This window comes from Chelon labrosus (genome assembly GCF_963514085.1).
Source record: "Chelon labrosus genome assembly, chromosome: 18".
In the NCBI taxonomy this organism is placed as follows: Eukaryota; Metazoa; Chordata; class Actinopteri; order Mugiliformes; family Mugilidae; genus Chelon; species Chelon labrosus.
The window spans coordinates 21321381-21343888 of NC_140351.1; the positions used below are offsets into that span (position 1 = coordinate 21321381).

The 22508-nt window shown below is 42.9% G+C and overlaps 1 protein-coding gene across 3 annotated transcripts in view; it reads left to right on the forward strand.

Annotated features, from left to right (window-relative positions):
* The first annotated feature begins 953 nt into the window (after positions 1 to 953).
* Positions 954 to 22508, forward strand: part of arfgef1 (ADP-ribosylation factor guanine nucleotide-exchange factor 1 (brefeldin A-inhibited)) — a 50445-nt gene continuing 28890 nt past the window's right edge. For all 3 annotated transcript variants that reach the window (XM_084566431.1, XM_084566433.1, XM_084566432.1), the window contains exons 1-2: positions 954 to 1249; positions 20058 to 20088. In XM_084566431.1, coding sequence (XP_084422557.1) covers positions 1126 to 1249; positions 20058 to 20088 — 155 coding nt within the window. In that variant the 5' untranslated portion in view covers positions 954 to 1125. The remainder of the gene's footprint in view (positions 1250 to 20057; positions 20089 to 22508) is intronic.

Below are 22508 nucleotides of genomic sequence, written 5' to 3' on the forward strand. Positions count from 1 at the left end.
CAAAACTGTCTTATCAAATTGCCAAGACTTCCTGGAGGTGCAGTGTTTGCTGTCGGACTTTGCAAAATGTTACTCAGCTGTAAAAATGTGGTGCTGCCGAACAGGTAGGTAGGCACAGTTGGAAGAGAGATGAAGCATTAAGCACCAGCTGAAAAAAAATCTTCATGAAATCTGAGTATTTCAGGATGTTTTATGTGACTTTTCATGTCATTTTATTATAATCTGATGGACATTGGAACATGATATTGCGACAATAAAATTATATAATATATAATAATATTATTATTAATGGTAGTAGTAATATTTTAAAGAATATAAAGATGGACTAATTCATGGGTAGGATGCGGCAAACAAAAATAGGATTGAACCAGATCAGAGTCATTATTGCTATATTTTTAAAAATAAATTTGGATTTATTTATGGGTAGGATGTGGCATAGAAAAAAAAATCGAAATTCATGCTATGTTCAAAGTTTTTTTTCTATCAAAATAAGTGTTTTATCAGATATTTATTTCTAATATTTCATCTGTCAAATCACATATACAAAAACTTTTTTTTTTAAGTTAAAATGTCGAACTAAAATTCTCTTGGATATACTATCTTTAAGTTTGCTGGGGGGGGGGGAATATAGTAGTCATGTTTTCCATGCCACATACACACATACATTGGAAATGTTATTAAAGCCGTGGATACATATAAATTCAAGGTATAATGTGTCAGGGGAAAAGTTACCTTGTCTTATTCTGCAAACACAGATGCCGATCGGCTTGTTTTGTTTAAAATATGAGTTTAATAAGAGTGTACAGCCTCCTCCATGAATAAGAGCTCTCTCTCCCTCCCTCTCTCTATCTCTCTCTCTCTCTCTCTCTCTCTCTCTCTCTCTCTCTCCCTGCTGCCTCACTGCGGCCGTTCCCCAACGTACGTGACGTCGTTTCCTCTCTCCAACATGGCGCAGGAGGCAGGTCGTTAATGGCAATCTGAGGGATTTACCCCACCTTCCGCGTTTATTTATGTTTGTCTGATCGGGGCTCTGCGGCTGACATTTGTAAAGGAATACATCTCCATTCGAGGCGGCTGCAGCCCCCCCTGGGACCGGGCACACCTCGCTCCAGATTGCGGTGCGACATGTTTGAGGGCAAAAAGACGAAAAACATGTTCCTCACACGAGCTTTGGAAAAGATCCTGGCCGACAAGGAGGTGAAAAAGGCTCACCACTCACAACTGCGCAAAGCCTGCGAGGTGGCACTGGGTAAGTTGTGTTGTTTGGGCATCACGCTGCTCCTGCCTTGGACTCATTGATTTAGACACGTCATGCAGCCTTTCACTTATTAACCAGTTATCCTGCAACAGTGTCGCAGTGTTTTGGCGAGACGGCGCTATTTTCTGCTCATTTTAAGCCGGCTGCCGCTAAACTGTTACTGCCTCGCATCACAATTCAGCACAACCTGTGTGTTAAATTGACGTGGCACTGGCTCCGTGGAAATGATTCCGTACGAAACACGGAAATGGTGCAGGAGGGTGGGTGTTTGCAAGGCTGGAGCGATGCTGCGAGACTAGCGGCGATGCGAGAACAGGCCGGACATCGTAGAGAAAACAAAGTTGTCAAAGGCCGTGTCCTACTTTGACATCAACATAACACACAGCTACACAATAAACACAGGCTTAGGGTCGGCCATATTTATCTAAAGAGATTGTTTTAACGCGTGTAACCACACAAAGGTGACATGTTTGCGTCTCTTCCTGGTACACATTAGCTTTGCCAGGTCAGCACAGGGAGTGTTGTAGATATATTGTCTTTTTTATTACATCTATAATTTATTTACCAGTTTAATAACTCGCAATTTACGTCCCTCCTTTTTTCTACTGTATCGTAAAACTAGATGCTAAGTCGGGTTAGTAACAATCATGAGGTGACAGTTGCACCTTTATGCTAGTACTGTGTCAGATTCAGGAAATAACCAGATTATTTCCGGTCACAAATGAAATAAAGTTACAGTCCAAACACTCTCCATACTGAATCAACCCACCAAAGAAAACAAATAAATGCCAGAGTATTAGAATCTTATATATTTTATGAAATAATCATGATGTATTTATTTTTTAGATCTTAAAATGATCACCTCAGCTGCTCGCATGCTAACTACGCTTTTATTTTGAAATAAAAGTCACTCCCTATCCGTTTTCAGTTTAACTACAGGTGGTAGCTTTATGAACGCGTTTGTTAGCAGGTGAAACATCTCTACAGGGCTGGCTATTAACAACAAATATAATCTTTAAAACTATTTACTTAAAGCAGAAATTCACATAGGCTCAGAGCACACACTAAATTACCTTTAAAGCTCCATAATAATTGTCATGCCAGGTTTTTTTTTAATGTGTTCTGTGGCTTGGAACAAGCTATGGGGGTAATATGACACTGCCCGAGTAACAATGAGTCCATGTTGTGGAGCAGCCAGACATCCTACCTGCCCCAACAGTGCTGCCTTTATCAACACGTTCAGCTGCTGCGAGGGTTTTGCAATGGCTTCGAAGACTAAAAGCAGCAGTCGTGTTTGTCTAGGCTTGCGCTGGTGTTTATTGTACAGCCTACCCACCCACGCAAATTATATATTCCTTATTGTCAATAGAGCAACAGAAATGACTGCTGAGTGCTAAAGGTTAGTCCTCATTGAACGGCAGAGTTGCTGTATAGCATGGGTTTGAAAGGAAAATACAGAATTTGCATGGTGCTTTTCCACTAATCTGTGCACAGACGTTCCCTGGGAAGTAGAGTGTAAGGACTCGAGTGGGTGATTTGTGGGTTTCATTGACTGTATGTGCAGTCTGTGCCATAAACCAACAGAGCCATTGTCGCTGCTTGCTGTCTTATAGCATCTTAGTAGTTTTTCACTTATGTCTCTGCCCCATATTTATTCTCTAGTTTGCATCGCCATTACAGTCAGCCTCTTTGTTGTTTATTCAAATTCCCTGGTTGACACAAAATAATATATTTTAGCGCGTACTTTCACTACAGAAAACACTATTAGTCTACACTTTAAATAATAAATGTAATCATAATAGTAGTCTGTGACTGAACATCGTCGTGGAGCTCAGCTATTCACAAAATCTACAAAATGAGAATCTCTGCAGTGAACGTAGCGCTGCCACAATTGTAGTGCACATCAAAAAAACGACTGGGTGACCCAGTATACTGAGTGACTTACATAATCCCTTCTAGCTCTTGGGGCTCAGAGACATCTTTGAGACAGTGCCTGTGCCAGAGTTTTGTCTTTGCTGTCACTGAAAATCTTCCTGTTATACATCGCCTCAGTTTAAATCGAGTTATTGTTCAACGTTTTCTATCTCCAACGCCAGGTATCGGCTAAAATGAACCCAGTCAGGCTACTTTTGCGAGACGGCCCACCCTCGTAGCTCCCAAATTGACCTTTCTCCTGGATTACCAAAATGTCAGCAGTTTCCCCCGAAACTACATCATCTTAGTTTATCACATGCTCCAAACTGCAGCAGTAGCAGGGTCCTATTATCTTTGGATCACACAGTCGGCTTCTTTTGAGAGGAGCTGTCTGATAGCAAAGAACAGAAAGAGGGTAAGAGTGACAGTTAACTCAAAATATCAAAGGCCCTCGGGCTGTATCTGCCCACTGCCTCTTTGAAGCGGGCGTAGGCTTTGGTTCATTGTCGTCTAGTTACTAGTTTCATGCTGGATGTGGATGGTCCCGTTGCTCATAAACCCAACTTGTCCTCTCTGATTTGAGAAGTTGATGTGTTTTTGTTTTTTTTCCTGCTGGTGAAGAACACTCATACTGTGAATGTGACAAGTCTAAGTGAGAGGCTCTGTACGAGCTACCGTGCTAAGAGGAGGTAGAGTTTGTTTCTAGGCTAACAGTCACTTGAGGAGTTGAGTCCCGCTGAGCACACTGTTCATTATCTCTCCCCTTAGGGGTTGTAAGATCTGAGGCTGGGCGGCAGAGGTCACAGCAACCTGGAAACCTGTTGCATTCTTGATGCCTCCCTTCATTTTTTTTGTTATTTGCCGATGTATCTTTTCTTCACGTGCTGGAGGCAGCCACTGGAAAGAGATCATCACTATGTCTAAAAAGCCTTAACTCAATACCTGTAGGTGTATTGTGGAGATATAGTGCAGTTGTGACACTAGAGTTTATTTATTGACCATACTTTTATAGCTGCAGCTAATGTTTTGATACACTGATTAAATCTATGTGTATTAATATGATATGGTTGTAGTTCTAAGTAGCATTATTCATCAATATATAATACAAAACTACACGTAGATGAAACCACTGTTTCCGTTCAAGCAAGCAAACACCAACTAGCACATTCTGCAGATGCAGGTTCCCTAATTCTGTTGTGTTTTGTTCCTGGTTTGGCCTCCTGAGTAAAGACTGTGCTCTCAAAGCTTGCTAGATTGTCATCATTGGGAATATGTTTATGTCAGCTGTTTCACTCCGAGCACCTATGGTACAGAGCCTGCTTGCATGCGTTTATGCAAGAACGGTCGTGTTTTGTGCAGGGGTTATTGTTGGGAACTGGCCCGTAAACTTGCTTTCTCTGAACTTAGCGCCCGTGGTGTGATCCTGAATGTATTTGCAGAGAATGAGGTGCTTGTGAGAAAGCAAATTTGAATAAACCAGGCGCCAGGAACTAGATCGACATGTTCCACCGATTCTTGGCACACTGTAATGGTGGTGTGTGTTTGTTTTTTAAACTGTTTTATTGGTCCCCATCTCCACCTCTAATTTCATTGACTTTTTTTCTTTTTAAAATATCCAAAGCAGATGTTCAGTCGTTTTAAAAATTGTGGATGTTTATTGTGTGTTTTGTTAGCGTTCCATCACCTTAATTCAAAACATCTGGACAATATGGTCCGTGTTAAGACTTTTCAAAGTGACCAGCAAGTGTTTGTATGCATTACTGATAAAAAAAAAATAGGCAGATTTTAATGAGGTGCTCTATTTGATCCCGAGCACATTATAATCAATAATTATTTAATAAATTAATAGTCAAAATGTTGGGGGGGGGGGGGAGTTTTCCCAACTGTATGCATTTTTGCAGACATCTTGTTATTATGCTCATCCAACATCCATCAAAGTCTATACATAGCATTTTTGCCCCACTGTCAGAATCAATTTAGACTAAACCGCAATGCTTGAAATGTTCAGCCAATGCCACATTTGTATCATAACTGAGGCAAATTATTTTCTTATCAAAAGGACCTTGAAAAGCCGTACACATGCAAAATCAACAACAGTCTGCAAGCTGTTACTTTGCACAGAAACCAAGGCCACTGCATTCACGGGCTTCTTTTTAGAGCTGGCAGGGAACCCGATGGTACAAACGTACCTCTGATCATTACGAATGGTGAACACATGCTCCTTCGTGATAAGCTGCACCTTAGCTACCGCATGCTTACCCACAATAACCGCAGAGATATAAATGATTTTGTTGGCACTGCCTTCCCAAAATTTGAAGTACAGTCGCTAAGGGTTCCTGTCACGGTATACCTCACATATTGTATAAGCTTCACTTATTTGTGTACTTGACAACCTTTTACCTGTGTCCTTCATATTCCTGACATAAACGTAGCAACCCAGATGTTGAAGTCAGGCAGTTGCTGTTTGATTTCCGAGCAGCAAAGGCGCACCAGGCAACCGGCTGATGAAACTGGCAGCCATTGTTGTGGATGAGAAAGAGTAAAGGAGGGAAGAGGTGGCAGCCGTCAGCTGCATCTTTGTCACTTTTATTTGTCAGGCTGTTGTAAATGTAAATGGAACCGAATGAGCTATGTTAGGTGCTGTACCACTGTTTAAGTCTAACATGATTCTGATATATGTGTGTGTAATTTAGTTTAGATCTATGAACGTAGAAAAGTGCATGCATACGTCATTCCAAAGCAGAGCTACAGACAGGTTTGTAACAACAATCTCTTGTTGTAAAGTGGACACGCTCTTGCTGGTGTTGGACCATCAGTGAAAATCTGTCACCCTAAGGTCCCTAACAGCATTTCAGCATGTTGAATGTCGGGGACAGTGATCACTGTGATTGCCTGATCAGCTTAATTAACCAGTGCACGAGAAGAGAAACGGAAGTGACGACAGTAAGCAAACAACAAAGTCAAGCTTCCTAGACGCCCTGCTAACGTTAGCTCTTCTGGTTTCCCCCTTATGAATGAGGAATACAGACTACTGCCACCTGCTGGTGTGGAGTGCTATAGTTCAGCAGGTCATTGGCTGTAGTCTTCGAGGGATGTTCAAGTGTTTATTTGCTTTCATTAAATCTTCTATTAAAATTAGGACTGGGTTTTAAAAAAAAAAATGGTTTTCTGATTCAAATCGACTTTGATTTGAAAGATCTGCTTTCAGTTCAGTTTTGAAACTTGTGAAACTGAAATATCCATCGAACTGAATCGGGATTGAATCGTTTCAGGAAATCAGCGGTGATACCCAGCTCTAATTGATATCCTATCCGACCAACAGTTGTAGTCACAAGGGTGTATAATTTATAGTTATTTATAAAAGCCTTACGAAAAAGAAGAAAATGTCCGAACTGGATTTCAAATGTGCTGTAGGTACAAGGTAAAGTGTAGTAAATGTGTTGAGAAATTGTTCCACAATCAAGTCTTTTGCCCTGTCGCCCTAAAGGAAATGGAGAAGATAGAGGATGCGTGCCTGGTTTTTGTCTCGTTCACCCCCCAGACTAAGTGCAGACACTTAAGCAGCTTGTAACCCCAAAGGTTGACTGGTATTCAGATAATGAGCGGTGGAGTAGTCATCATGGCAGGGACAATTCTTGCTCTGAAAGCATAAATAATCCTTTTATCTATACTGTGGAGACTGTTTAGAATTTAGAAGGAAGAGTCTGGGGTTTTCTTCCCCACACGCTGCTTTATTTATTTTCTTACACTGATACCTCCATACATTATGCATTATTTCTCCCCACTGGTGCCTCCTCCAGTCCTGGGACAGGTGATAAATTAATTATACCTCAAACAGATGAGGGGAATGAAGAGAAACCCTTTTTTTCTCTGCGTTGCTTTCAGTTTCTGTTTCATCGTGTACCTGTTTATATTTGTGTTGATAGATGATGTGTATTCATCTCAGGGAATTTAGTACTAATAATTAATAACTGCAAAGCAATAATACATTATAGTTATTGAGGGAGATGGAGTGAGGGATAAATCCAAGGGCTAAGTAAGAGAAAATAGGAATTTAATACTCAGAATATTATCTGAGTCAGTATTTGGTGCAATACATGTATTTATGGGCACTTTAAATAGTTCAGTATCTGGCATTATTTCCAACAGACATGCAGGCAATTATTAAGCTGTGGACCATCGAAATTGGATGTCTGGATTAGGTGGGATGCCTCTTAAATATGACATGTATGAGCAACAGCTAGAGTTATTTAGACCACATTCTTAAACGTAAAGCACATAAAAGATATGTGGCGCTGATTGAAGCTCTTGAAGTATAAGTACCTTTAGCAAATTAGCAAGTGCAGTGAACTAGGTTCTACCATCCCAGTGGTTGTTAGTTAGCCAACAAAACTGTGACCATGGCTAGTTATTCCCAGTGTAATAATGTGTTTCATGAAGGCATAAAATGTTTATTTACAGGTCTGTAATTTTATTTTAAGAAGCTACACTAGATTTACATGCTAAAATGTTCAAGAAAAACATTATTTCTGTCATGCTTCATAATTTTATTGGACCTTTGTTCACCCTTTGCCTGAAACACTTCGCTTAAGCTTCTGTCTCTTTAAGAACCCCCTTCCTTCAGTCTGCTCTGATCGGTCAGTCGGCCCACTCTGTTGATTTTGATGTTCCTTTAACTTCTAGTTCCACAACACGTTCATGGCGTAGCTACGGCGCAGCATCCAGAGTTAATCTGACATGCATTTCCCCAGAAATATATCTATGAGTCACGACCACGCAGACTGTAATGGTTGTGATTGATTCCCGAAATGCATTTCCTTGTTCAAGTTACTCAACAAGCAGCCGAATAAGCACAAAAAGCTGTCCCTTGTTCAGGCTCCTACAGACCATCTACTCAAATGTCTTCTCTATTGATAGAAAAATATTGGGTTTAGGTACTAGATTTAGCAAACAGGTTATATTCATGTATGATTATGTGCCTTGTTTTGTAGAAAACCTGTTAGTTCAAGGAGAGTGCAGGAGGCCTGAGGCCTTGGTGCCATCTGAAGATACTCCCTCTTTCAGTAGAATAGATAACATGTTTGATGACAGGCAGTATGATGTGTATTGAAGACAATCTATCATTGTGGATAAATACTGTTTCATTTTTCTGTTCTGGGAGCTCCTCTCCCATGACCTTGTGTTGTGTGAAATTCTGTGCACTGTTTGAGAGAAGAGACGCTGTCTTCAAGATCCTCATTGCAACAGTGGTCATTTCTTCTTTTTCCTCACATCTATGTTCTTTGCTGCAGTGATTTTAGTGAAACTTTAAGTGTTGATCCACTAGCTTCAACTCCAGCATGACCTGCCAGTTCCACTCGCGGTCGCGTGAAGTACAGGGTGAAACTCAACACGGCGGCGTAGTGGACACACCAGTGCGCAGGTATAAATGCTTTGGACGGGGTAACCCCCTACGCCGTAGCTATGCCGTCAACATGCCGCGGCTTTTGTCTGAAATACTTAATTTAAGCATCTCTCTCTTTAAGGCCCCCATCCCTTCTGCAGCATGAACTGCTCTGATTGGTCAGTTGGCCCACTCTGTTGATTTCGGTGTTCCTCTCAGAGCATCCTTTGGGGAAAACTGGTCCCTAGGCATGAATTTTGCAAACACAGGGATATTGTAAAGTAACATAAGAAAAGGCTGGACTTGCATTTCAGGCCTTTTAGGACCAATGTTGTCTGTGGGAGACACTAACATCTTTTAGCTAGCACTTTGGGCCTTGTAACTTCGCAGATATTTCTCTCACATAATTAGCTCCATACCACAATAAAGGAAAAGGGAAAAACAGCTAAGCATAATATGGCCTCTTTACAGGGATGTTTACAGTCAGGATACACAGGACTGTGTCGCGTTCCAGTTGGTAGCACATAACAGAAGTTAGCAGCACGTCTCTGTCTATGAATGCCAACCTTCAAATGTCAGTTGAAGCCTGTGAAGGGAAATACCCACCCACTAGCTTCAAACTTCTGTCTTCACCAATATGTCCAAACCCATCCTCTTTTGAATGCCTGGAAACTGCGCATAATATTAGCAGCATTAACTGTGGTGTATATTTTGCCATGCAGAAAGTGAAGAGAATACCAGTTCAGTTCCATTTTAAAAGCACTTTGCTCCATTATGGCAGGTATTATTAATAATGGGCTCTTTACCTGAACGAGTTGAGGGGGATACAGTTAACACTGCACCTACTGTATTTATCTCCCATTGATTTGCTATTCATCCCTGTGCAGCACCGGTCGGCGCAATAATAATAGCCCAGATTCAGGGTGAGAAAGTGCAATTCATAACATTAGAGCGGAAAAGTGCCAAATCATATGTCCGCAGTGGAATTATTAAAGATGAATTCACTTCAGTGAGAACGCTAATAGCTGAGTAATCAAGGCTTTGCGGAGGCAGTAGGCTTTGTGACTTTTTTGGCTAGAAAATGAGAGCCTTGATTCAGCCATGGGAGTGAGACTAGTGATTAGACGAGGGCTAATGCGAGTGCGGGCGAGGGGGTTGGTGGGACACACATGCACACAGACGTAAAGCACACATACGGGCGAGCACACACACACACAAGGTCACGTGGGATTAGGTAGCCCAGACAACCTCTGAAAGTGTTTCCTTCTTCCCTACCAAATGTAATTACTGCTCCGCAACCTTTCCTTTCATCCTGGACAATAGTAATGTCAGAGGTCTGATTTTTCTCAGGCTCTCCTCGGTGGTCTCAGCTGCCCCGTGTTTATCTGCGTTTGGTAGGAAGTGGACACCTACGCACAAAGTTGATCCTCTGATTAGTCAAACTTACTGGCTTAGTGTGGTCTTCATTATTATGTCTGTGGACATGATCTTATTATAAACTGCTCACAAAATGCTGTCGCTTGATTAATGAATACACCACAGATGTAATCATGTTCCAGATAAAGAGGTCATTGTTGGACTTTGAATGGAGATAAAACTTTTTAAATCTTACACAATCATAAAGCCATAAATAGTATTCATTTGAGTCCCAAAGTTTCTTGCGTCCTCAGTTTGTTTCTCTTATCCCGTCCTGCTTCGACTCCTACTTTCTCTTTGCTTATCAGAGCTGGGGTGTATATCCGGCCATGCACTCACTGTGACCACCGGTGTTTTGAGGTAAAAGCAATCAGGCGCTGAATTGAATTTAGCTCATCGCCGCTTATGGCGCGGTTTGTGCCAGCCACGGGATCCGTGCCAAATGCAGATTGGCTCTCGACTCTTTGAAATGGAAATGGTACTGCAGGAGGCGGGATGCCCTTTCTAAGTCTCCGGCTCCTCTCTCAGGTGATGGAAACAGAGTCAGAGAAAGACCTCTACCTTTTCATCTGTGTGGATGAGTGGATTGTTGCGTCAGGATTGAATGATGCATTGAAATCCTGTCGGTCTTTCCCTCTGTGTCATGTTAAACCAATCTTAAAGTGAGGCTTAGAATACTGTTTCTTAGTAGCCTTGCAATATCAAAACGCGTGCTTATATTGCACGGGGACAAATATTGTAGAGCTGACGAAGGACGGGTTTATGAAGCTGATTTTCTTTGGATGCCAGCCTCGTCCTTGTCTCTGCTTTCCCTCGCTCTCTCCTCACTCTGTGCCTGAACCCAGCGTCCCCTCCCAGCGAGCTGTTTTCTTGCTGCTGGTCTTATGACGTATTGCAGAGCATCTCCAGAGGGCTGTCTGTTTATCTCTCCCTCCCTCCCACTAGTGTAGCAGCCGTGCGCAGGCTCGGCCGTGTCTTAATTGATGAAATGTTAGAGGTCTCGTGAGGTTTTTTAGAGGGAGCGCACGCGCTTTGAACGCGTCTGCTGTATCTGTGCATGTCTGATCGGGATTCTGTGTGTGAACATGTTGCTGGCAGGATGTCTACTTATTGAATTAGTCTTGATCCAACAGCTTTAGTCAGCAAAAATATTTGCCCAGGTGAGTGCAACCTCCCAGACCTGTCACTGCATGGTGCTACCTGCTGTACACACTGTTTCTGTCTACTCTAATGATGATCCCATTTACCTTTGTCAGCCTTTTAACCAACTTTGTTTTTCGTAACTAATTGCTCTCCAGATGTTTTTACACTGAACCAAGAGCATATTCCTTACTAACAGCGTTACAAATAACTGCAGGGTTGTGTGAGCAAATAAGGAGCAGCTGGTTATTTTAAATGAAGTGTCCACATTGACAGCATGCATCAATGAGCAGGACAAGCAGAACCCTCTTGGGTTGGAATAATGGTCTCTGAGCAGCGTTTTGCACAAGTACTGCACCTCAGATGGGCTACAGTTGAACTTCTGTATTTGTTTGTGCTTGTAATTAATACAAATCGTCTCCAAATTTACTTCCACATCAAGTCCATAAAGGCATTTCCATCTCCATAGGTGTATAAAAATACTGCAGAGGTTTTTGTAAAAAAAAAACCCAATATGGCAGGTCCCATGGTTAGTTAGCCACAGAGTATATCTTACGTCTCTTGTGGTATCATATTCTTTATTTTTAACTCATCCCTACTTTGTTAATTGTGCAGTTTTCATCTCTAGTAGCTGCTCATATATAGCCATTATGAAGTAGTGTTTTTTTTTTTGCTAAAATGCTCTGTTAGCTGGCAGAGCAGGACAATTTCAGGGCTTACTGAGCCACTAAAATGTCCAAACAGATTTCTTTCTCTTTTGGCTTTTCCACCAAGGCAGCTTAATCTCAAGTAGGTCTTTGCGTTTGTACAGCCAATACACCAGTTCCAGTCCAGGACCACGGGTGTAGAAACAAGAACCAGGTTATAATGACCACTAACACCAGCTAAAACTTTGCAATTGTCATTGAAAAAGCTAGTGTGATCTGATTTGGATAGTGCTTAAATTCATTTTGCTCCACCTTCGGTCCTCTGCAACCTATTTTTGCTCTGTTATCATGTTAAGTCTGTTTGAGGTTGTTGACGGCTTGATACTTGAACCCACATGCGAGGAGGGCAGAGGACCTGCGATTCCAGTGCTAATGGTGCTGGCAAGTTGTCGTCCCTGTGGCGGTCACTCCCAGCGTGACGCTGCGCTGCTGCTTGCTGAGGAATGCTTTGTCACAGCACTCAGGCAGGGTGGTGCCCAGGAAGAGAGAGAGAGGGACTCAAGTCAGTCTGCAGGCTGCTCTTTGGCTGCAGTGGGAGATGGAGAGCAGGTTGTTTTGTCAGGCTGCCTCAAGAAGAAGCCTCACTTGGATGTGACAGGCGATGAAAGCAGACTGCCATTATGCTTGTATGCCTTAATGAGTGTTGTTATGTCTAAAATGCAAAATCACGTGTAGCTCTACCCGGTTGCACCTACACTATAGTCGGTATGGTGTTTATTTATTCAGTGACGAGATGATTAATAATCGTGCACATCTTTTACCAGCACTGTTTACAGTAATTCAGACACATACTGAGCAATAGGGTGTTAACAGAAATGCTCAATGGCACTCAAATTCAGTAGTAGCGCTACTACCACTGAAAAGGAGTGCCCGTCTAGACAGAGATTTTCTTCCCGATATTCCAGACTTTTGAACTCATAACCATGCCACAATCCTGCTTCTAACCTTTGGCTCAGGGTTCCCAAATGCTTCCATTGCTGATTCCCCAGCCTTATCTGTTATACCTGCGTATTTGCATCCTAAGAGGCTGGCTGCACCATTGTGCAGTTGATATCTAAGCCACGATCAGGTGTGGCCCAGCGTAAGTGTGATTGAAGGGGATCGCTGATAAGCCCCTTTGAAACACATATTATGATATAAAGCGATGCAGAAACCTGCCTCAGCTCACTGTCAACGTCAGCGCCTGAGCGTGACGCTGCCGTCTTCCTCTCAAGATCAGGCGGTGCTTATCCTAGCATCTGAGTCAGACACCTGAAGCTGTGACACTGTTGGACTTTTATCTCTCAGAATTATAGTCACCCTTCTCATCAGACTTCAGCAGTGCTTAACACAGTCTTACTGCCAGTGTACAGCACCAACCACACGAGGATCCTACATTCTCGTGCTTTTTCCACGTAGGTGCAACATTTTAGCTGTGCTCTGAAACGCTGACAGGGGTGGCATTTGGTTGTTTTGCGCGAGTTTACTTCAGGCCGGGGCGCTGAAGCCTGTCCCTTGCTGTTGTCATCAACTCATGTATTTTTCACAGACGGTAGTGCCGCGTTGGTGTCATATATCAGACCGAGGCTATTATGTTTGCTTTAATAAGACTGCCACGAAGGCTATGATGTACAGGGATATTTGTACAGTGTTTTCTTCCCCAGACACAGAGAGGTTCAGTAATATATAGGGTCACAAATAAATCATGTTGTAATGGTTGGTTATGCTGCATCTCGCCTGGTTGTCATGGTGCGCTGATAAGGCATAACATTATGACCACCTTTTGTGTAGGTCTCCCTTGTGTCTCCAAAACAGTTGTGACTCATTAGAGAATGGACATGGGCCTTCTGAGGGTGTCCTGTGGTGTCTGGCAACAGAATGTTGTTAGTGGGGGCCTTTGGGTTCTATGAGTTGAGGGGAGGGGCCTCTGTGGATCATCCCACAGATACTTGATCAGTTTGGGATCAAGTGAATTTGGAGGCCAGGTCAACACCTTGGGCTGTTCTTCATGTTTTTTGAGTTGTTTTTTGTCTGTGTGTCAGGCTGCATCCTGCTGGGGATGGCTGCTGCCATCAAGGAGTGTCACTGCTATGGGGTGGGGGTGCCTGGTTTGGTGTAGGTGGGTGGTACATGTCTAATAGGCGGTTTAGGCTTCTGCGTCAATTTGACGCCATAGCTACGGTGACAGCCCAGGCCATACACAGACCCTAGCGCTGCAGCCTGACGTGCACCTCCCCAGAATTGTAACTACGTGTCACGGCGACACAGACCACAAGAGCTGTGATTGGTCCGTTTGGTAGTAGCGTGTTTCAGCTTAAGTATTTCCGACTGCTTCTCCATCTCCGCAATTTTTGAATCGATTGTTTTGGATCAATAAAGAAGGAAAGGTTAACTGAAGAGGTTTGGAGATACAAACAAAAATTAGCCTGACCGGCAAAAAAGACACAACGTAGACTAGCATTGTTACAGAGTGAGCCATGCTGACGAGTATAAATGGCTCGCACCGTTGTAGGCTATCATTCAATGTCCTGCATAGGTATACACTTTGCTTAAGTCACATCCACATGAATGCCAGGTCCAAAAGTTTCCCACTAGAACGTTGTATTGTCACAAGATGGTCGATGCTATTTACTTCTCCTGTCAGTGGTCACGTAGTAGTGTATGCAGACAATTGCTGCAGTTACAAAAATATTGAATTTCAGGAAGTGTTTTTTTTTCTTATTTCCCCATCAGGAGGCTGTTAATATTGTAGGTGATACAGTAGATTTTGGCTGTGGGGAAGTACCTGACCAGAATACGTGTGTGTCCCGTCAGAATGTCCATTTTGTACCCTGTCTAGCTCACAGAAGTCTCCTTCCACACGCTCTTGGCTTTGTACAGGATTGGAGATTGCATTTGCTCCAGAGCAGAGTGGAGGAATGATTAGCCAACTGCTGACTGACCTTCTCCTCAGCTTAGAGGCAGCTTTGTCCGGGGTTGTGGGGCTGGGGGGGCACTTATTAGATGACAACCTCAGGGTGTATAGACTCACACTAAATTATCTGGGCTGACTTTGAGGAAGCAGTAAGCTGGCCTGTGCGGATCCCCACTGTTCAATTCAAGTACTAACAGTTCATCTTCAGAAGAAGACCTATGCAATAATAAAAAAAAGGCAAAAAAAATTCTCTCTCTCTGGGCAGAAAGGACGTAGGCCCAAAATGTCTGTCTCCAAGGAGGAGCTTGACTGACATTAAATCCCACTGAGTGTCATCTCCTGTTAGGATCTGGGTCAAAGTCAGGGAAAGATCAAAAAGCACAGTGAAGATGAGAAAAATGGCTGAGGTTGCTTGAGAGTCTCTTTGGCTTTGTGTTGAGGTCTGGTCGGTGCTGTAGCTCACCAGAGAACACGGACAGCTCCCTCTGATGTACTTTGTCCATGAATCAGGTGTTTGATATATCACTTCCCCACTGGGGTTTGGCAGAGGCTCTGTTAAATTGTTTGACCCACTGGGGTTTGGCAAAGGCACTGTTAAATTGTTTGAGTCTCAGTGGGAAAAAAAAAAAGCTTCCTGCAGACCAATATGTGCAGCTTGTAATCCTTGTCTCACCTTCTGAGGTATCGGCAAAGTAATTAAACTGGTAGTAAAGCAAAGTCAAGCCTGTAATCCAGAACTAAGTGTGTGCTATGCAACAACATCTTGACTTTGCACCGAAACAGCCGTCCAAACTTTGACTACCTTCATAATTGCTGAGTGAAAAGAGGCAGAAAAAAGTTGTGAATCAAACAAGATTCTTAAAAAAAAATAGCTCTTTAGTTTTTTAAAAAAAATTATCTAATAGGACAATAGACATTTTTCATGGCAGACAATCTGATTTGTTAAAGACAGGCAAGGAAGGCACAGGTGGAATTCCTAAAATTAAGGATTGGTCAGTTCCCTTCATAGTGCTTTTTGACCAACTTAGGTCACAAATGCAGTTCTGGCTAGTTCAGCCAAAATAGATTTGTTTAGAACTAAAAATATTGACTAGAACAAGGACAAAATGTTGTTGAGATCCTAATATGAATCATGACGGTATTGGCATCACAAGTAGGAACGTACTAAACTCATAAATGGAAAGGGGTGTTGAACTGGTGCTACCACCAGAATGTTTTTCCGCTACAGGCTGATTGGTACTGTGGCTCCTGGAACAGAAGTGTTGCACAAATGAGAACCTGTACAAAGAAGCCTAATAGTGTCCTAGTACACCAACAGCTTGACCTTCTCCAAGCAGAAAGCCACCATCATTAACAGTGTGTATTCCTTGCTAAGACATGCCAGAATGTCTGCCGTGAAAAAGGTCTACAAAGGATGTGTGGGTGGAACATAACTTTTTTACAATGAATAACCAAGTTTGGGCTTTATAGCAGATTGTTGCTCAAGTTTCAGTTTCACATAGTTTTACTAGTTGACCCACAAAGGCCCCTCAATGGGCACCATGGGTCTTTCTCATGTGGACTCATTAGAGGGAAGAGTTGTGATCCATTTGGCTTCATCTGCGTCACTGTCACTGCATTACTACTGTGCTGAGGAGGTTTTAACCACTCCTCTGAACTACTGCTGCCGCTGCTGTTGTCACTACTTTGATTACACCAGAGCTCTGGGACAAACTAGGGCACAGAGAATGGAGTCTTCAAGGTCGGCGGGGTTTTGTATGATCGCTGCAAAGCTCAAGCAAAGGGAGCGCAGGGTTGGGTAAATAAGTGACAAGAGGTTGGCTGACTTTTCTGGCATCATGATAGCTTTATTTTAAATTCCTGCCAGACCCAGTTTCTCTTGTGCCTGTGAATTGTCGGGATGGTTTTTGATATATTTTTAGGACATTTTACCACAATATGACTTGATTCCAAGTTACTCAGAGAAGACACTAAAGAAACTGTTATACTGTTGGTAATTTGGTAAAAATGAGACACAGATTAGTAGTGCCTGTGCTGTGTAATTGACTTAGTATTAGTAATATAAGGAGTATCCTGCACCTATACATTTCTTCCTTCTCATCACCATTACCACCACCGCCCACCGTTGCTATGGTTTCGCCGTTCAAATCCTGGGGTGACAATTCCTCATCAACGCTCCTGACGCACCGAGCTAATTATCTGACGGTTACTTACACAGTCAATCCCCATCCCTCCCATCAAACCGTCTGCTTGCGGGCCCACCATCTCTCTTCTTGTTTGACTTGCGTTTGCGTAACAGCTGCAGCTAATATTGAGGGCAGAATAGCCTGGGGTCAGCGGGAGCCTGTAATTCCAGACGTCCTGTAAAAGAGACCTTTAGAGTATTGCTGTATCTTTTATATTCTCGACTATTATACCTGCAGTCCTGCACAGACAATGTGGAGAGAGAAGCAGAGTGGCAGTTATAGCTTTTACTTTCACTGTAGTGCGCAGTAAAGTGTGATATTACTCTGGTTATTCGCTTAGGTCCAGTTCTGTGATGTCAGGCTCTGTCTAGCACTCTGGCTGAAATGAAGGGGGTTAGGGGGAAGGATAAAATGATTCGCTTTGAGGGAAAGTCAGGAGCTGAGTGATTGTCTCCTAGTTTGGAGACAAAATATTTTTATGGATTCAGCTTTTTAACTACGTAGCTTTATCGTGGTGTATGTTGCTATAAATTAAATCACAGTTCCAGATTGATTGATACAAAAGAGATTCAGTTTCGCAGCCGTAGCCTTAATTTTGCTGTGCTAATGCGTGAGCAACCGTCTCAGAAAGCAGAAAGAAAGAATGAAATGAGACGGTTTTAGTGTCATATCATCATATATATCACAGCAATGTTATGTTACCCACAATACAAATCAAATCAAATGGTCATAGCCAACATGGATAAGCTGGCAGGGCCTGGTATCTCTCGGGCACATCTGCTTCTTCGCCTCTCCTTCTGTAGATTTGCATCTCCCACCTCTCCGCTCTCGTTTGTCCGATCCCTCATGAAACTGAAGGAATCATCTGTCAGTTTAAGAGCGGGGCATTCATTTAACATGAACTGACACCGCTCTTTCTCTTTCCTATGTTTCAAATCAAGCATGCTTTGGATTTATCAATCAGATGAATGCGCCCAGACATATTCTTATTATCTCAGCAACTAGAAATATACATATTTTTAAATCATTATCAGTTGACATGACATTTTTTGATCAACTGATTGGCAGATACAGTGTTTGTTTACTACAAATCAAGCCGTTTTAGTGACTAATCATATACCATGTGTAGTAAAGTATCCCATATCTGCTGTTTACAGCTTCCAAAATATAAGTTGATGAGCTGCTGTTTGCTTTTTATATCACTGTAGACTATAATTAGGCTTTAGACTGTTCATTTGACAGATAAACCACTTTCAAACGACCCACTGGGAGTCCCCCCAAGAAAAACACAACTTCAAGGGCTTTTTTTCTCCTTGCGTTAACAACTCCAATTAATTCAAATTAATTGCAGCCGAGCATTACGTCACTGCAGAGAGGGATAGGAGTGTCACTTAGTTCTGCATGATGGAGTCTAGTCTTCACTGTCAGCCCGTATCTCCATGTCGTGTTCCATTGTTGAGGTCAAGAACTGCTGTTTGCAGGCAGTGTTTTACCAGTAGTTGCGTCTGGACCTATGGCTGACGCTAATGTGCGGTTTATACTTCTGCGTCAATTTGACACCACAGCTACAGCGTCCTACCCAGAACCTTATGCCGTAGCTGATGTGCACCTCTCCAGAAATGTAACTACGTGTCTTGGCGACGCAGACCACAAGAGCTGTGATTGGTCTGCTTGGTAGTAGCGTGTTTCCACTTTAGTATTTCCAGCTGCTCCTCCAGCTCCGCAATTTTTGAATCAATTGTTTTGGTTCAATAATGATGGAGAAAGGTTAACTGAGGAGATTCAGAGATACAAACATTTGTATGACTCGTCTCCTGCGAAATTTCAGCAAAAGTTTCAGTCGGATGTCGAAAGAAAAATTAACCCACCCAAAAAAGACACAGTGCCGACTACAGTTTGGGTTGCGTTGTTACAGAGTGAGCCAGACTGACAACACGCACAAATATAAATGGCTCACACCAGTGTCCGCTATGTGCGTAGGTTACGGCCTTTATGTCCTGCAGAGGCATAAACTGAGTCTATATGTTATTTGTCAAAATAATGACATGAAAAGATGACAAGATGATACCCCCTTGCATCAGATTTAGATGTTTGTATAATTTGTGACGGCGATAACGCTGCATATCGTACATGGTGTACAGTTAGCATCAGAGGTCTCCCGATCAAAAACTACACTTTACTTCTTCTGCTCTTCTTCCTCTCTTGGGTAGTGCAGTAAAACGCGTTTGAAACCAGCCTTAATTTAATTCCACATAGTGTTACATTTTCTGGCCAAGTGGATTTCTTTGAGAGGACTGTTATCCTTCCAGCAGTAAAATAATTGAGCGGTCATTGCTTTATTGGGTTTTTTTTCCCCAACCATCTCTTATCTGGCGCAATTCTGTGAGGACTCTGCCGATTGATACTGTGTGTTTAAAAGCTTCCTCACTGAAGGCTCCCTTTAATGTCTAGTACCAGTTGGCCTCTCTTTCTCCCTCTCCAGCTCTATTTCTGTCTCTCCCTCTCTCTCTCATCCATCCCTCTGTGTGTCAGCCTCTCTTTTTTTTTTTTTTTTTCCTGCTCTTCTGTGTCGCTGCTCAGCAAGTTCATACAACTGCTTTCATGCCCGGAGATCTGTGAAATAAACACAAATGGCCGGCCTGGCTCACGGACGCAGCTCAGACTCGGCAATGATTACATTTTTTGGGGAGCCGCGCTGTCGTTTAGGCAATGCATTAGCCAGCCTTCTTTCTGCTCTGTGCCTGGGACGTAAACAAGACCATCGCCATGACGACACAGGGGCATTGAAAAAAAAGACAGGCTCCACGGGGAACGCATTGACTCGAACACTTTTAACTGCAAGAGTGTCTGAAAATCCACACTATTGTCGCGCCGGGAGTGGAAATGTGTCAGATGTGTGCTGCTGTATTTACTTTGTCACCGTAGTACAGTATGTATCCTAATCCTGAGGCGAAGGAAGTTGGTGGCTGCACACACATATCATCAGCTTCTCAACGCCGTCTGATCTGATAAACAGTTAAAGTTGTCCAAAAACCATAATCCTGTGTACTTCCGGGTATGTTTTTTACTCCCCGTGGTGTCATTAACTGAGTAATATACTATGAAGTTATATTCCCTCCGTTCATTACTAATAGAAGATTCTTTTTTCTCTCTCTTTCAGAGGAAATCAAAGAGGAATCAGAAAAATTAAGGTAAGCAACTAATGAATTATGTAACACAACAAGGCAGCAAGGGTCATTTAATGGCTTTTGTCTTTCTCTGCATGCTAAGGCTCTGTAGAATTCATGGCTCATTTGCACGCCTCTCTGTTCCGTTCGCCTGGTGGTAAAGGGATTACAACATTGTGTGTTTTCGTGTGTGTACGCACAGCCTCTAGTGTGTTTTTGTATGTGTCTCACAGCCTGGCCCGTTCCCAACAGCCCCCTGCCATCTCATTAATGGCTCTCTCCTCCAACTTGTTTTTCTGCTGGGTGTGTGCGACGTGCTTGCTAACGGGCTGCCGAGTAACGCGGGCTTTGAAATGAAGCGCAGCACGTAGAGTCCCACCTCCCCTCTTTCCCCGTCCTTTCTTCCCGTTCCCCCTCTCATTTTTATTCCCCTTTTGCTTTTCTGTCCCTCGCCATTTTTTTCCTGTCACACACAGTCCCTCCCTCCCTCGTTATTTCTCCCCAGGTTCTCCCATTCTTTCCAAATTAAAATCCCCAATTTCATCCGAGTGTTACCCTCGTAGATCAAAGATATCTAGATATAGAGGCTATCTGCAGCCACGCCCAGCTCGCGCAAATGCCGCTGCTTTTGGTTCCAACTCAGGTGCCTCACAACTCTGCCTTGTTTTTCATGTTTTATAGATTCCCTAGTCTAACTTTTCCTCTTATGAATACAAATAGAGTTAGCGTGAGCCTGCAGTCCTATTTAAATTGCTTCTTTTTGTGCAGTCATGGTTGCATGTGAGGCTATGACTGACAAAGGCTCCCTTAAAACCGCAACTCTAGGGGTTGGTAGTATGTACCACTGTTCATTTTAAATGCACATTAAAATCCTAATTTGATATAATGAATTTCTGCTCAGCTGAGAAACCATTTATACACTGGATACATTAACCAGATGAGCAAGAGCAACATTACAGGGATCACTGCTCTAAAACACTTAAATTTAGAAAATGCAATCATGTCACTGCAAGACTCCCTCAAGAAACATTTACCCTCTACAAAGAAATCTGCTCTAAAGATACTTTTAACCATATCACACAGTCTCCATCGGCTGATTTTCTTTTTCATTTTCTTGGAAGTACAGATATTCATTATTCTGGGCACTTTAGGACTTTACTCTGCTGCCCATGACATAAGGAATATGAAATGTGGAGCTACAGCCAGCAGATATGAATCTATCTTGGCACAGACGCTTTAAAATAAGAGGAAATAGAGAGTCTGGCTCCGCTCAGATGTAACAACTTTCACCAACTGGCACCCCTGAAACTTGGTGAGCAACAAGATGTGTCTTGTAGTTTTAATCTGTTCATGACCTGCAGTGTTGTGCAAAATGACCTGCTTCGGTCCTGCTTCCTGAAATCTGGGGGCCTGTTCAGACCTTGCATTAAGATCCAAACTGGGCGATCCGATCTTGTAAAAGGCCGGTGTGAACGCTCCAGGACGCACTGAGGTCGCACTTGAGAGATCTGAACTCTGACCACATCTGAACAGACCCTTATTGTTACGTCCACTCTTCACTAGTAAAGACCAAATTATATTATTGAAAGCTCCAGAGCGACAGGAAGTGGACCTTGAGAGGAAACAGCATTCCCTGGTCTTGTACTGTATCTGAAGATAGACAAAGCCTCTATATTGGCATTGCCTTATTCTGGTGAATCCAGAAATGGGCAGAGGCAGAACGTTATTGGAGGAGCCAAACCAAACAACTAGCAGCCAGGGATGGCACCTTTAATTATACTTAACTTTCAGCCTAAATACAATTTAAACATGTTAGACCGGATTTTAGGATGTTTACAGGCTACGTCTGACGTTAGGCTGATCACAAGTGAGAGAGCAGGCATTAAGCAGGAAATTCTTGAAATGAGCTAGGGGAGAAGAGCTGCCTGCAGAACCACACCACCATAGCTGAGAGAGACAGAGTCAGACCACACATGAGCCGACGGAGTGGATCGCTGAATCACAGCTCCGCTTTGATGTTGCTGTCCGAAAAGGTTTTTAAAAACAGCTGTCGCGTTTTTGTGTTGTCTTTTGTTTATACCTTTGCAGCTGATCCCCCGTCTATTCAGATTTTATTTGTCATACCCATTTCCTCTTTTGTCAGCAGCTTGCTTTTGTGTTGCAATACAGTTCCCTCTCCGTCCGAGCTTCCTCCCTTATTCTGTTTCTCTGCACAATCTCTTGATCTCTCTGTATTTCCCCCTTAATTCATGCTACTTGATGCCAGTTTCCTCTACCGTTTTCAAATAGCCCTCTTCATAATATTTTCCTCCGCTTCCCTTCCTTTACGAGCCACTTGGCATTTTCATCTCTTCCACTGTGTCTCTCTGTGATTGTGTCCCGTTATACCGGGTGAGGTCGTCCCTCTGAAAAGAGCTGAAGTCATCCTTTTTCTTTGCCAAGAT